This window comes from Nyctibius grandis, chromosome 2 (genome assembly GCF_013368605.1).
Source record: "Nyctibius grandis isolate bNycGra1 chromosome 2, bNycGra1.pri, whole genome shotgun sequence".
Taxonomy (NCBI): Eukaryota; Metazoa; Chordata; class Aves; order Nyctibiiformes; family Nyctibiidae; genus Nyctibius; species Nyctibius grandis.
The window spans coordinates 125,574,477-125,589,910 of NC_090659.1; the positions used below are offsets into that span (position 1 = coordinate 125,574,477).

At 54.0% G+C, this 15,434-nt stretch overlaps 1 protein-coding gene across 2 annotated transcripts; it reads left to right on the top strand.

The window, feature by feature from the left end:
• The first annotated feature begins 3,016 nt into the window (after window positions 1-3,016).
• On the top strand, window positions 3,017-15,147 carry P2RY2 (purinergic receptor P2Y2). Of its 2 annotated transcripts, XR_011047671.1 has the most exons (3): window positions 3,017-3,206; window positions 11,599-12,739; window positions 13,654-15,147. XR_011047671.1 is itself a non-coding variant. In XM_068395176.1 (2 exons), exons 1-2 carry the CDS (start codon window positions 3,049-3,051, stop codon window positions 12,677-12,679), a joined length of 1,239 nt encoding a protein of 412 aa, XP_068251277.1. In that variant the 5' UTR covers window positions 3,017-3,048; the 3' UTR covers window positions 12,680-15,147. The 2 variants fall into 2 exon arrangements, 1 of the variants encoding a protein (XP_068251277.1); XM_068395176.1 differs by having other exon boundaries at window positions 11,599-15,147.
• Window positions 15,148-15,434: the final 287 nt, after the last annotated feature.

A 15,434-nucleotide genomic window follows, 5' to 3' on the forward strand; every position in this document is an offset into this window, starting at 1 on the left:
ACTAGTTGCCTGGGAGAAGAGACCGACTCCCACTTCACTACAACTTCTCTTCAGGTAGTTGTAGACTGCAATAAGTTCACCCCTGAGCCTCCTCTTCTCCAGGCTAAAACCAGACCATCACCTACATGAAGGATGGAAATGAGTAAGTTCAGTTAGGGTGGACATCAGAGGGCAACAACCCTCCTCCCATCTCCATTGCACCCAAATGAGTGGAGAAAGGTGAGAAAATGCAAAAGAAGCAGAAGGAAAAGCTTTTCCTTGCAGTGGGCAGCGAAGCTGGGAAGCTCCTACTTGCTGGAAGTTGCTGGGACTTCAACCAAGCTTGGAAAAGGTCTGATGGGAAGAGGACTCTCCAGGGGATCAGTTCCCTGCTCCAAACAAGCTTTTAGAAAAATATCTCCTCTTGCTTGTTGAAGCATCCAACAACAAGCAGCCGATCAAACCTCTCAGCCGGTTATGGCCATAATTAATCACCTCTTGACATGAAAAAGCCGCCTGCCTCTTGTCTTGAGTTGTTTGGCTTTATCTTGTGGTGGAAGAGCTGCGGGTGTTCAGACCTTGGAGAATCAGGCTGGGGGAGACGGCGCCAGGCAAGGGCTGCTGAGCAGCAGCGATCGCCCCACGGGCCAAAGCTCATGCAAGAACAGACAACAAATCTCTGGACAGCATCCACATCTCCATTCACAGTCTCTGGACATCATCCCTCCTTCGCAGGGAGCCAGGGAGAAGGATTTGGAGGATGAAACCAGGGTGCTACGGTCTGGTTAACCCAACCCTTGCCCAAGAAGAGTTTCCAAATCCCAGAGAGACGGGCTTAACTCAGCACCATGCTGGCATGCCAGCTAGGGAGCTTCACCAGGCTGAGCCTCACTCAACAGCTCTGCCCAGGCATCTCCCTCCCTCTGTACAAGCAACGAGCTTGTCCTTCCTCCCTTATCAGCCCCAAATAGCTGCGACGTGATGTATTGTTTTCCCTCCTCAAACAAATTACATCAGAAGAAGGAAACAGGCAATTTTTTTTGTTGTTTTCTGGCATGGAGGTCCATCAGCAAGATCTCTGCTGCACCGTTTCTGTGCCAGACGTTCATGTCACATCCTCTTTGCACTGGCTAATGCCTCCTCAGCTGGCTGCCGCTTTCTGCTTTTGAATAATAGATGGCATCGGTGCCCTTCCCCTCCTCCCTCGGTGGCTTTATGGTCCCCCCCCCGGCCACATCCAGGAGGCCCAAGGAGCCCCCGCGTGAAATCAGATCCAGCTGTAGGAGGAGGATCTGGCTTACGCCCACGGACGCAGATGGGGAATACACGGGGGAGCGCTGGGGCTCGCTCTGCGCTCACAGCAGTGGAGAACAACTGGCCACCTGCACATGATCCAGTAGACCTTGTTCTCCAACCTCATCCTGCCCAGAAACCCCCCAGCCCCCCCAGATCTGAAGGTTTTTCAGCCCAGGTGGGTGAGCCCCACTAGGAAAGTAGGGTTGAACCTGGCCACTGCTTCACTTGGGCATCAATCATCTGCAGGGAGAAGGTAGGCTATGAAGATGGTGGTGGCCCTCAATAGATTCCTGCAGCTTCATGGGAGGCTGTATTGTGCCAGAACTCAGTGGGGACAGATCCCAGAGCATCTCTGTAGGGTGTTGGGGGGATATGGGGGGCACAACTCCCCTGCTTACACCCACAGCACCCAAACTCCATGTTCTTCATAGAAATTTAGGGCAGGCTACAAAGCTGGTGGTGGTCCTCCAAAGCTTTCTTCACCTTCTTGGAAGGCCATGTTGTGCCAGGGCTGAATGGAGACAGACCCCAGAGCATCTCCATAGGGTGTTTGGGGAACATGGGGGATACAATTCCCCAGCTCACACCCACAGCACCCAAACTAGATGTATTTCCTAGAAATGTAGGACCTTTGAAGTACATCTCTTCCACAGTATGGTCCAGTTTGCCCTTACATTTCTGTAGGGGTTTTGCATCCCAACAGAGGGATTTTGACAGGTCTACTACCCTCTACAGGAGCTGGACCCCCCTTTGTGGTTGAACCCAGCCCCCAGCACTTCCCAGGAGAAGACATGGCAAGGAGCAAACCTCGAGCAAACCTTCTGCCACATCCTCCTGGCTCCAGCAATCCCTTCCCTGGATGAAAAGTCCCAACGTTGGGATGCAAGAAGTGCAGCATCCCTTTTCCCAAGGGTTTGCCTATATCCCCAAGGAAGAAGCATTTCACTGGCACGTGGCTTCCAGAAAAATGAGAGTGAAGCAGGAGAAGCCGTGATGAATCAGGTCCCCAGATTTATTCTTCAGAGGCATTTCTTCTCCTCCCGGGCTGGTCCTGGGTCCATCTTACACCTGTGTGGTTGTTCTGTGCCCCAGTAAGGTACTGTGGGCTCTGCCACCAGGGCAAGCTCCAGTACCAGGGCACCCAAGGATGCAGTGGGGGGGTCACCAGGGCAGTCTCCGGGGGATGCAGCTCTCCAGGGACCCTGGGGTCACTGTGGATGGGGTGGGGGGTTGGATTCAGTTTGGTGACTGGTCCAGGTGGGATCCAGCCCTGGTGCCAGCCCTGATCCCATTCATGGTCCCATCCCCAGACGGGGTGCTCCTGCCCTGATCCCACCCATGCTCCCATCCTTGGAGAGGGGTGCTCCTGTCCTAGCATCAACCCTGGTCCCAGCCCAGATTGGCGGGGGGGAGTCCGGACCCAGTCCCAGCCCCGATCCCATCCATGGTCCCATCCTTGGAGCGGGGGGCTCCTGTCCTAACCCCGACACCGATTCCAGCTCCGGTTCCCATCCCGGGGCGGGGGGGAAGGGGGGAGCGGTCGGTCTCCGGTCCCAGTCCCAGCCCCGATCCCATCCATGGTCCCATCCCTGGAGGGCGGGGGGCCTGTCCCAGCCCCAACCCCGGTCCCATCCCCGGTCCCATCCCCGGCAGGGAGCAAGGGGGGAGTTGTCTGTCTCCTGTCCCCGTCCCAGCGCCGGTCCCAGCCCCGGGAAGGCCGGTCCTGCCCCGGTCCCTCCCCGCTCCCAGCCCCGGGGAGGGCGGTGCGGCCCCATGCCCGGCCCCCGGCCCGCTGCCCGCCCCACACACGCGGCCGGGGGCAGCGGGACCGGCTACGGGGAGGGGGAAGGAGCGACCCCCGGGCATGGAGCTGCCTCCGCCGCCCGCCTGAGGGGAGCGGGGGGCGATCGGCGCGGAGCCACCATGGCCCGGTGAGCGGGGCCGCGCTCGGTGCGGGGCGGGGGGGGACAGTGAGGGGGGCGGGGGGGGGTGCGTGTCCTGGGCACGCGGGAGTGCGGGACAGGGGGGTGCGACCCCCGGGGTGCGGGGGTGCACGGGGGGGGAGTGGGGACATGGGTGGGGGGACACGCACTTGGGTGGGGGGACACGCAGATGGGTGGGGGGACACGCACATGGGGGGGACACTCACATGGGTGGGGGGACACGCACTTGGGTGGGGGGGACACGCAGATGGGGGTGACACGCAGATGGGGGGGACATGCATATGGGGGGGGACACGCACCCCTGTGCGCCCACACACACACACACGGGGGTGGCACTTGCTGCTGGGTGGGTGACCCGGGTGACGCAGGGTCCCCACGCACTGCAAGGGCAGAGCCGAACCCCGGGTCTCCTCCTCGGTGTGGGGGGCAGCTCACACCCCACATACTGCACGTACAGCCGCTAAAGCCGCCCCAAAACCCCCAAAACTGACCCGAAGATGGGGTGGTCAGAGGAGCGACAGGCAGCGAGCTGCTGGCGTGGGCTAGTGTTGACATAAACAGTTCAAGCCGGGTGCTGGAGGAAGCCTCCTGGGCTCCCTTTGCTCCTCTTTGCCTGAATTATTTGATTGTTTATGCATTAATTCCCAATAATCTTTTGCCGCTCGGTTTCTCCCTTCCCAGGCTGTTTATCAGAGGTTTCCTGTACACACTTCTGGTAAAAGCCGTGGAGCTGACTCCCTGTTTTACTCCAGCTTGTGTTTTTCCACCTCTTTGCATGCTGTGTAATTTATTTGGGGGTGTTTTAATTTGCGTCGGGATCGGTGAGACTCTGTTTTCAAACTCTTTGACTCCTTTAAATAGCTCCTAACCCCGAAAACTCCTTCTTCCCCGGAGCTGGGTGCGGAGTGGCATCACTGCAGGGGCAACTTTAAGGGAGAAACATCTTATTTCTCTTTCTGCTCCAGTTTTCTTATCGGCTCATTGCAAAACCCATTTGGCAACCCGCTGCCTTCCTGTGCACGAGGCGGGGAGCAGCAAACCCTGCTCCCGGGGGGCCGCCGGTGCTGGGGAACGGTGCCCTCGGCACAAGGCTCGTGGCTCCCAAAATTGGGCCGTTTTGTTACAGCCGGTGTGTGCCCCAAGTTCTTCTTCCTCATTATACCCAAGCAAAGGGAACTTTGGCCTTTGGCCTCGGTGGATGGTGGGCTGAGGAGCTCCGGAGTAAAGGAGGAGACCCCTAAATATGCTGCCGAGCGCTGGAGTGCGGCCGCATCCCGGGGCTTAGTGGGTTATAAAGCCCTGAGAAGTGTTTTTGACTGTCCTGGCACCGAGTGGCTTTACCCCGTCTCTGCCCGATGCGATTTTTATCTCCTGTTATTGACATAAAGCCAAAGCCGTGAATAGTTCGCTGGCAGCGGAGCGTGCTGCCGGCCACGCCGTTGTCCCTCCTTAATGCTGCGCGTCCCCTGTTAAAGCCTTAACAGGAACCAGTTCATGAAGCAAAGACCCTTTTGCTCCCACAGGATGTTCCTTAGGGAGGAGCAAATTATATAGAATCACAGAAGGGTTTGGGTTGGAAGGGACCTTAAAGCCCATCTAGTTCCAACCCCCCTGCCATGGGCAGGGACACCTTCCACCAGACCAGGTTGCTCCAAGCCCCATCCAACCTGGCCTTGAACACTGCCAGGGAGGGGGCAGCCACAGCTTCTCTGGGCAACCTGGGCCAGGGTCCCACCACCGTCACAGGAAAGAATTTCTTCCTAATATCTCATCTAAATCTCCCCTCTTTCAGTTTAAAACCATTCCCCCTCGTCCTATCACTCCATGCCCCTGTAAAAAGTCCGTCTCCAGCTTTCCTGTAGCCCCTTCAGGTACTGGAAGGCACTAGAAGGTCTCCCTAGAGCCTTCTCTTCTCCAGGCTGAACAGCCCCAACTCTCTCAGCCTGTCTCCAGAGCAGAGGGGCTCCAGCCCTCTGATCATCTCAGTGGCCTCCTCTGGACTCGCTCCAACAGCTCCGTGTCCTTCTTGTGTTGGGGGCCCCAGAGCTGGACGCAGCACTGCAGGGGGGGTCTCACGAGAGCCCCAAAGTCCTCCACCCCGTGTGGGGTTTTCTGGGGTTTGGTGCTGCTTTGGCTTCGCCGTAACTGCCGGTGCCGTGGTCGAGCCCGATAATTGCGTTATCCCCCGTCTCGGATGCTGGTTATCTCCCAGATGGGCAGAGTGCTTTTGGTTTTGCCGTGGGGGGTGGTTGTGGTGTTGATGGGTGACTCCCTTGATTTGGGCAGGAGGCTGTTAGGTCTCTGTGGAAATAGGATCTGCCCCCAACACCGCTGGATGCTTCAGCCTTTCCTGGAGGGCAGGTGATGGGGGGGGAAACCACACAGGGAGCACCACCTTTGCTGGAGGAGGAAGGGAAGTGGCGATGAAGGGGTTAAATATTGGCCAGGGTGGTATTTGCTTCCAGCAGGATCCATCCCTGGAGACCTGCTGTGCTGGGAATCCAGTCAGGTTCAACCAAAGGAAGACGGCTTTAATTATGCACTGGCACCAATGGGTTTAATGCTTTTCTCTAATTAGCCCTAAAGCCACAGCTTTGGTTAATCCGGATTGACTTCCCGTGGTGTGGATGGAGGCGGGAGGTACTGCCTGGAAAGCAGAGGCTCGAAGGGGGATTGATTCAGGGAGTTTCTTGGGGGAAACCAGAAATTCCCGGAAAAAGTCATTTGGCTCAAAGCAAAACATTTTATTTAACCTACAAACTAATTCATAAAGTTCTTTTTTAAGTCATTATATCTTTTATCTGAACTCCCTCTCCCCTTTTTAGCTTGGGTCAAGTGACTAAAAAACCCTCTAGGAAGCCAAAACTCCCCCCCAAAAAATACTCTTCATGCAGAAAACAAGCTCAGCTCTGCTGCTTCTCAGCCTGCAGGCAGAAGGGGAAACTGAGGCACGGGGATGCTTCAGTGGAGCAGCTCCGTTTCTGCCAGCTGGAGCGGAGCTGCCCAGTGCCCTCCAGGGTATTTATGGGGGAAAAGAAGAGAAACACAGATTCTTTGCAAGCTTATTTTGGGAGGAGTAAGGGTTTCTCGTTATTTTTGGGATAGGGGAAGGGGTAGGTCAGACCCATGGGGGATAAAAGAGGGATGTTGCCTGGGGCTCTGGGTGAGGAGGTGGGTAAAGCCCCTCAAGCTGCTTAAAGCTTGTTTTTGGGTGTCTTGGAAATGTATCTTGGAGGTGTCTTGCCTTGGGGAGCGATGCGGATGGTGGGACCGGGATGGCTGGGGATGTCCTCAGCCCACGCTGGTGGCCGGAGCCAGCCTGGAGGACAAAGGCACTAAAGGTCACCGTGGTGGAAAGGAGCCAAATGGAAAGGGCAGATGAAGACCAGGCGGTTTGGCCAGGCTCAGATTTCAGCCTGGTGCTGTCTCACGTCTCCCAGCCAGCCAGACTCGGTAGCACCCGAACGCGCCGTCTGTTTGCTTTTGGTTGCGGCGGGTTTCAACCACGGTCCCAAAGGAGAGAAAAACGATGCCAGGTCGTTTTACTTCCTAGCGTCTCGAGTAGTTCCTGATGTGGAGAGAGGATTTTGATGAGTCGTCTAAATGGCTGTAAATTAGGGCAGGGAGAACACCCACGCTCTCCTTGTGTCCCTTGCAAAGGAGTCGGTGGGGAAGACGCGGTCAACGGGTCGTGGTTTCATCCTCCGGCGTAAAGTTATGGGAGAACGAAGGGCTGATAAATTAATCCACATTAATTATTTGGGAAGATCAGTTAAACCTCCTCAACCCGCCGTGAAAAACACGTTCGTCGCGGCCGTGATTTGGTTGCGCTCTGTTTGCTTTCGTGACTTTGCTTCTGCTGGCAGGTTCCCAAGCCCAAAACACCGCGGGATGGATGGTGATGGCTGGGATGGCACTGGGAATGCTGAAAAATGGGGCAGAAAGCAGGATTAAAGCCCTTTACTCGGTGATTCTGTGTCCAACCCGTGGTCCCCCTGTGCTGGCCCTGGGTGCTGCCCATCCCTCGGCTGCCCGTGACCTTCTCCAATGACAGCCCCCTCCTTCCCCGTGTTGACTCATCTAAATATCCCCTGCCTGGCCATGGTAGATACTGTTACGGGAGCGTTTTGGGATGCTGGCAGCACGTGCACATGCCTGTGGGTATATATATTTGAGGACATGTGGCTGCTGGGATTGCAACACTGATCTGCCTGGGCTTCTCTTATCACAGAGCTCCTCTCCCACGCTGTCTTCATCCACTACAGCTGATGATGCCTGTATTCTGGGTAAAAAAAAAATACATCCCACGGGATGTATTTCTCCACACTTCTGGAGCACAAGTGTGATGAGGAGCAGCTGAGGGAACTGGGGGTGTTTAGCCTGGAGAAAAGGAGGCTGAGGAGAGACCTCCTCGCTCTCTACAACTGCCTGAAAGGAGGGTGTAGCGAGGTGGGGGTAGGTCTCTTCTCCCAGGTAACAAGCGATAGGACGAGAGGAAACAGTCTCAAGTTGTGCCAGGAGAGGTTTAGATTGGAGATCAGGGACAATGTCTTCATGGAAAGGGTTGTCAAGCACTGGCACAGGCTGCCCAGGGCAGTGGTGGAGTCCCCATACCTGGAGGGATTTAAAATCCATGTAGATGTGGTGCTGAGGGCCATGGGTTAGTGGTGGCCTTGGCAGTGCTGGGTTAACGGTTGGGCTCGATGATCTTAAAGGTCCTTTCCAACCCAAACGCTTCTATGATTCTGTGATAAACAGGTCCAAGGCCATGCTGCAAAGAGGGAGATGGTGCAGCCGTTGCAACTAGGTTCATCCAGGCCCAACATGTGGTTCAGCATGGAGCAAGCTGGTCGGAGCAATGCCCTTGCTGTCCACAGGTGGCTGGAGGGCACCTAAAAATCTGTGCACGGTCACCTACATTCAACGTCAGAGAAAAAACCTCCTGCCATGACCTCAGAAAGGGCCAGGAGATCTGATGAAGCAGATGCAGGTGGTCCTCACCAAAGCATCGTGGTGGGTTTGCTTTCAGTAGTCAGAAGTATTTATCCTGCTTTGCATCCTCAGGGATTGCTGTGTCTTTCTCCATCCCCTCGTCCCCACCAGGGCTCAATGCATCACTGTAAGAGCTGGTGTTCGTGCCATCCGGCCCGTAGGCAGAGGAAAGGGCAGCTGCCAGCTTTTGTGCCTTCACACGTCTTGGCTGGCTGTGTCCTCTCTGACGCGCTCGCTGCGGATGCAACGGGGCTGGGGGCGAGGGGGTGGACTGCAGCCATGGCCCCGACAGACACAGCGAGTTTTGTCCTACGGATTCCGGGCAAAAGTAGGGGAAAAAAAGGAAAAAGAAAGGCTTTTGCATTTCCAGAAGGAAAATGAGGCAGAGCACGACGGCAAGGACAAGGCTGCCTTGTGAGAAGGGTTTTGTGTCCGTGATTGCCCCGTTCGAGCCAACTAGAGAGCCCTGCTTGCTCCTTGTCCTGAAGATGGAGAGGGGCATCTCGGCACATCCATGGCCATAGCATGGCCTGGGGCAACCCGTGCTGCCCTGCACGCTGGAGGAGATTCCCCACCTTGGCTTACGGATGGGTTTCAAACACCTTGTTGGGGTTTCTAGCTGGGGTCGCAGGAGCCTGCGGGGAGGTAGGCTGGAAGATGGGGTGGTCTTGCCCTCATCGGTGCTTCAGAGTTGGGTGATGAGCAGTCTGCAGGGGACAGAGGGGATGCAGATGTAAAGGCATGGAGAAACCACGTCTCTGGAGCTCTGTAACCCTTCCCTGTGCCTTTGAGGGCATCTTGTGTGTCTTCTCTCAGTCACGGTGGCCTGTCCTTCTCGTTTAATAGGCTACCAGGTCTGTGGGCAACCTCTGTCTTGTTGGCCACAGATCTGCAAAGCTCAGAGGGAAGGAAGAAGCTGGGGAGAAGAGCAGCTGGAAAGTGTTTTCCCATCTGCCCGAGCACTGTCAACCATCTCCATCTGCAGGGACAACCCCATTGCCGAGGACTTGAGCGAAGCAGGATGAAGGGTAATGGGACCAAAGCTGAACTGGGCACAGGAAAAGCAAAATCCTAGGGCCAGGACAGAGCAAGATCGGTCCTGGCTCCTCATGTTTATGGCAGAGTGGTTCCCAAAGTTATATCTGGGTTTTTGCAGGTGTTGGTTTCTGCCCACGTCCTTGGGAAGTGTGAGCCTCAGCTTGTGGTCTCCTCCAAGGGAAAAAGCAGTGACATGGGGGAAGCATCATCAGGGATCGTGTCTGTGCCACATCTGGACAGGTTGTTTGATCCAGTCCCTGGAGCAAGGACTGGACTTATCCCCGTGTGATGGGCTGGTGGCATCACTTTGCACCTTCTCCATCAGCTATCACAGAATCACATAATCAACCAGGTTGGAAGAGCCCTCTGGGATCATCGAGTCCAACCATTGCCCTGACACCACCATGGCAACTAGACCATGGCACTAAGTGCCATGTCCAGTCTTCTCTTAAACACCTCCAGAGATGGTGACTCCACCACCTCCCTAGGCAGCCCCTTCCAATGGCTAATGACCCTTGCTGAGAACAAATGCTTCCTAATGTCCAACCTGAACCTCCCCTGGCGAAGCTTGAGGCTGTGTCCTCTTGTCCTATCGCTAGTTGCGTGGGCGAAGAGACCGACTTCCACTTCACTACAACCTCCCTTCAGGTAGTTGTAGACTGCACTAAGGTCACCTCTGAGCCTCCTCTTCTCCAGGCTAAACAACCCCAGCTCTCTCTCTGAGCTGTCATGGTGCTTTTTAATGCCATAGTGCTTCACTTCGGTGAGAGACCATCCAGGTTGGCAGCTTCTAGGAGACCCTCATTGCCTGCTTCCCTGGAGGATATGAATTGGAGGTAGGTGCATGATAGCTCTGGGTCAAAATGGTGCTTTTTGGCAAGAAAGGGCATGCCCACACCGTCCCACAGCATGGGTGGCACCAGGTTAGAGCTGAACCATTTAGCTGAGAAGGCTGGTCTTCCACCTAAAATCATGGTGAGATTTGGGTCAGGGCACATCCCACATACTCAAAGGGCACCTTTACTCAAACCTTTCCTCCTGCAGTAGCTCCCAGTCTCTGAGCTCCCGCATCATCTCCCTATAACCCCATTTCCGCGGGCTCCCCGTAACAGGGTGCAGCAGTGAGATCAAACCGCCTTGTTTTATGGGAAGGGAGGCAAAAGCATTTTAATTTGATTCCTGGCTGATGGCCTTGCTGAGCGATCATGTGTCAGCTGGGTCGTGGGCTGTCCCCGATGCACAAAAGGGCCCTTGTCCCTCCTGGCACAGACAGTGCCAGACTCTGTGTGTCTGCAGAGACTCTTTTGAGTCCATTTTTCTTGTCTCAACTGGTCATTCCCATGCATAAACCAGCTTTGCACAAGCACGGGCAGACTTTCTGGTGGTGGTGATGCTGGAGGAGCAGGTCTCAAGGCCAGGCAGCAGGACCAGCAAGAAGGCTACCATCAGCCCAACACTAAACCCACTAAAAACCCTTCATCATCGTCATCATCATCATCAACCAACACAGGCAGAGCCGCTGTGGTGGGGAACACACTCCCTTTGGCAAGGTTTGATTACAGGGGCCTCCAGATGTTGTGGTGGTGTTTGCTCTACCAGAAGGAGCTGAGTACTGAAATCAGGGTCCTGCCAGTCATGGGGGTTGCTTGCTGAAGAGCATGGTTCCCTTTTCTTGCCCTGTCTGCCCGGGGTTGTGTAGCACCCACCGTTCATGGTGCTCAGCTGAGTCACTTCTCATGGATGGTTGAGCACAGAATGGAGCATCTTTCCTGTTCTGTAGTGCAGGAGACCAAATTTCTGTGTGAACCTGGTGGGAAGGGTGGATTGGGAGATTGAACTGCGCTGCAGAAGATGTGAGTTGGACTCCCAGGTGTGGCCTGGGATTTGTTGGTGACTTTAGAGCAGCTTAATTCCTCCTCTGTGCTCCAGATGCAAAATGAGGATAAATAAAAGTCGCTTTATCTGCTTGACCGTTAAGTCTTCTGTGCTAGGGACTACCTCGGTTGTGTCAACGCCCAGCGCAATAAGCGTGGTCTTTGTGGGTATACAACGTGCTGGCAGGAGGCACGCACTGCCACCTCTGGAGTCATTGTCACCTGCACTGAGATGGCACTGTCTGCCAGACAGTGAGCCCAGCTTGCGGGTAGCTTTTGGAGAGACACAGCCAAGCGTTGATGGCAACCTTGCCGGGAGGAGAAGGGAAGGGTATAGTAATAGTATGTAGTAATAACGACACCATGGACCACACAACATGTCACAACATTGTGACACTGGGGTCTTCTCATCTAACCCACCTCTTCCAGGGACTCCTTATCTCCATGTCCTTACAGCCTCTTTTCTTCCCCCCCAGGGTGATGGCAAACCTAACAACTCCTCCAGCCTGGACCAGAGTCATCAACAGCTCCTTGGACCCAGGTGGCACAGGAGACAACACCTACAAGTGCATATTTGATGAGGACTTCAAGTATGTCCTGCTGCCCGTCTCCTACGGCATCGTGTGCGTGGTGGGACTCTTTCTCAACCTGCTGGCTCTCTACATCTTCATCTTCAGGATCAAGACCTGGAATGCCTCCACCACGTATATGTTCAACCTGGCTGTGTCCGACACGCTCTATGTGGTCTCCCTGCCCCTCCTGGTGTATTATTATGCCATGGGGGACAACTGGCCCTTCAGCGTTGGCTTGTGTAAGATAGTCCGCTTCTTGTTTTACACCAACCTTTACTGCAGCATCCTTTTCCTCCTCTGCATCAGCATCCATCGATTCCTGGGCATCTGCTACCCGCTGAAGTCACTGCAGTGGGGACACGTTCGCTACGCCCGGAGGGTGTCGGTCATCGTGTGGGTGGTGACCGTCGTGTGCCAGTCACCCGTGCTCTTCTTCGTCACCACCAGCGTGAAGCGTGACACCATTACCTGCCACGACACATCCAGCAAGGACCTCTTTGGCCAGTTTGTCATTTACAGTTCGGTGATGCTGGTGCTGCTCTTCTGCATCCCTTTCCTCATCATCATCATCTGCTACTGCCTAATGGCCCGGAAGCTGCTGCAGCCCACACGGGGGATCTCCCGGCTGTCCCGATCCAAAAAGAAGTCAGTCAAGATGATAATCATTGTCTTGGTGGTCTTCATCGTTTGTTTTCTTCCTTTCCATGTCACTCGTACCTTGTACTACTCCTTCCGGAGCTGGGACTTGAGCTGTCAAACCCTCAATGCTATCAATTTAGTCTATAAGGTGACTCGTCCCCTAGCTAGCACCAACAGCTGCTTGGATCCCATTTTGTATTTCTTAGCAGGACAACGATTTATGATGTTTGCGGGCAACAAAGTGCCATGGAAGCCTCAAAATGAAATGGCGCTGGGCATGGTGCCCAACAGTCACCTGGGAACCAGCAATGACACAGACACGTTGTCCAAGGATGTGAAATCCTAGGTGTGCTCTGGCACAGCCAGCACCATCCTGCGACCTGGTTCATCCCAGGTGTGAAGGGAGGTCAGGATGCTTTGGAGCCCCAGGCTTTTGGTGTTTGCAGTGCCTTGGCTTGCACCCACTTCAGCATGGTCCGTGTTAAACGTGCTCCTCTGCTTGTTGTTGTTTCAAATGTATTTTTTCAGCAAGATGCCGCTGTGGTTGTACACACAAACCCCCTATCTCTGCCTCTTTGTCCAAGCCTGCCACTCTGATCAACGCTGAATGGCATCATCTCTCCACCAGTGAGCCTGGGTGACCTCTATCATGGTGGCCAAATCTGCTAAAAAAAAAAAAATCGCGCCCTGAATGCCTTAGATCATTTTCTAAAGCAGAAATGTTGTGTGCAAAAGGTCCCCCTAAAGATTTCCATCTGCCTTTCTCCAGATTCCCTGGCACAGAGGCAGCAAGAGTTTCTCTGTGCCTTGGCAAGGAAGGAGAGGCTTTTGGTTGGTGAGGAGAGTCAGCTGCAGTTGTGCTAAACAGGTCGATGACAATGTCAAACGCAAATGCCACCTGCAGCGGGAAAGGGTCTCCCACGGCTTTGCATCCCTGAAGAAATGCTCTTGCAGCTTCAAACCCTGGCATCTGCTGGCAGAGCCGGGCGGGGACTCCTAGCTCCTGTCCAAGGGCTGACTTCCCATTAAAAAGGGTGGACCTTCCATCCCACTGGAGTATACTGGTACCATCCTACTGGGGTTTACTGGTACCGTCGCATGTGATTTTACTGGTACCATCAAGCAGGTCCCCTGTAGGTTTCTCCAGTGAGCTCAGCATCTTCCAAAAGACCCATTAGTGCTTCCCAAAAGCAACGTTCACCCTTGAAAAGCTTTTAGGAACCCGTAGCTTTTTTTTCAGCTGCTGACTTTAATAATCATCTCCAGCTCATTAAAATTTAGAGTGAGCTCTTCATGTCTTGTTTTTAACCCCCTTACTAGTGACTCATGTTTCCAGCAAAGAAGTGAAGACCATTGCTCATCCCCTTGGCTGACTGCTGCCACATCCTCGTTGCTGCTCAGAGGTGACGGCCCTATGGGACCTTTAGGAGCTTGCTGTGACCCAAAATACTGCTGAGATGTTGCTGTCTGGTCTCCTCATAATCCCCGTGCTCCACTGAAGCCAGTCATCATCTATCTTACTGGCAGTGTGCACCTTCCCTGGGAAATTTGGCAGCGCTAAACCCTGGGCTTAGAAGCCATACCAATAAACGTGGTGCTAAGCTTAACCCCAATCCTGTCTGGATTTGACCTTGCATCTCCCATCAGCCAGGACAGTTCAAAGTAAACTGGAGAAAATATCCACAAAACACTTCTCTGGAAGGTCCACTTGGTCTTTCTCTCTATAATTGTTGGGTTAGAGAGCCAAGAGCCCAGGTCCATGATTTTCTTGCCCAGCCTTGCCACGAGGATGCTGATTCCTCACCCCAAAAATGAAAATTGCTTCTGCTGCAGCACTGGACGAGTCATATTTTGTAAAAGCAGCCCTCGGTCTATTTTGGGATCAGGCAAACACGTTTGATCCTGGTTTAGACCAATTGCTCAGACTTCTTCTTAGTTTCTCCCATCCTTCCTTCTTATGAAGTGGCTTGATGGAGATAAAGACACGCCACAACATAACCGGCCAAGTTCAGCCAAGGGCAACTGGGACTGTTCAGGGTCAACTGGGAGGTTCTTGTGGTCCTGCCTCGGTGGAACTGTGGTGCCATGGAAGGCTCTTGTCCCAACCAACAATGTCACAACCACAGGAGGCATAGGAGGGGGCTGTCTCAGCTCTAGGCACCATTGACGAAGAGAAATAGGACATTTGTAGGGTGGGTCATCTCATCCTTGAGTGAACTTTTAGGATAGGGTTGGGTTAAGACAGGATTTGCACCATGGCAGCACCTTTTTTTCCTTGTTACTGTGAAGGGAGCTTGGCTTTATGGGGAGGGTCACAGCATAGTCACTGGGGTGAGGCAAATAACTGGGATAAATTAATTCAACCAAAGCACTGAACTGTTACAAACGTTACTCCAGGCCAGGTCTTGCCTGGTCTCCTGCGCTTGCCAAAAAGCAGCGTGAACGCCGTTACGTGCTCTGAATAATTCAACAAAAATGTGCTCAAAGTTCACTCCTGCAGTCCTACCTGGTGATCCCACTTTCCTCCGAGCTGGCATCAGCTGGCTTCAAACCACTGCCTTCGGCAACACTGCCAGTCCCATCCAGGGGGGCCCTCTGTGATCCTGGTCCCACACAAGCTAGTGGCACTGTTCAGATGGAAAGCGGTTGGAGAGGTACCAACTGGAAATTTATATATAGATTTTTTTTTTTGTTTGTAAAAGCACTAACTTATACTAAAATAGAGGGGTTTGTGACAACGACTGTACATTTTTATTTTTGTAACATGCAGACACCTCAGATTTCTGATAGTAAATAAATTTATTTCTACTATGAGCACTCTTCTGCCGTCTCCTCCGATGGGTACAAAGAAGAGGGGATAGTCTCTCAAGGGGATACTTGTTCTAACAAGAACAAGTGCCAGGTCTTACACTTGGGCCACAACAACCCCATGCAGCGCTACAGGCTGGGGGAAGAGTGGTTAGAAAGCGGCCTGGTGGAAAGAGAACTGGGGGTGCTGATCGACAGCCGGGTAAACATGAGCCAGCAGTGTGCCCAGGTGGCCAAGAAGGCCAATGGCATCCTGGCCTCTATTAGGAATAGTGTAGCCAGCCGGTCTGGGG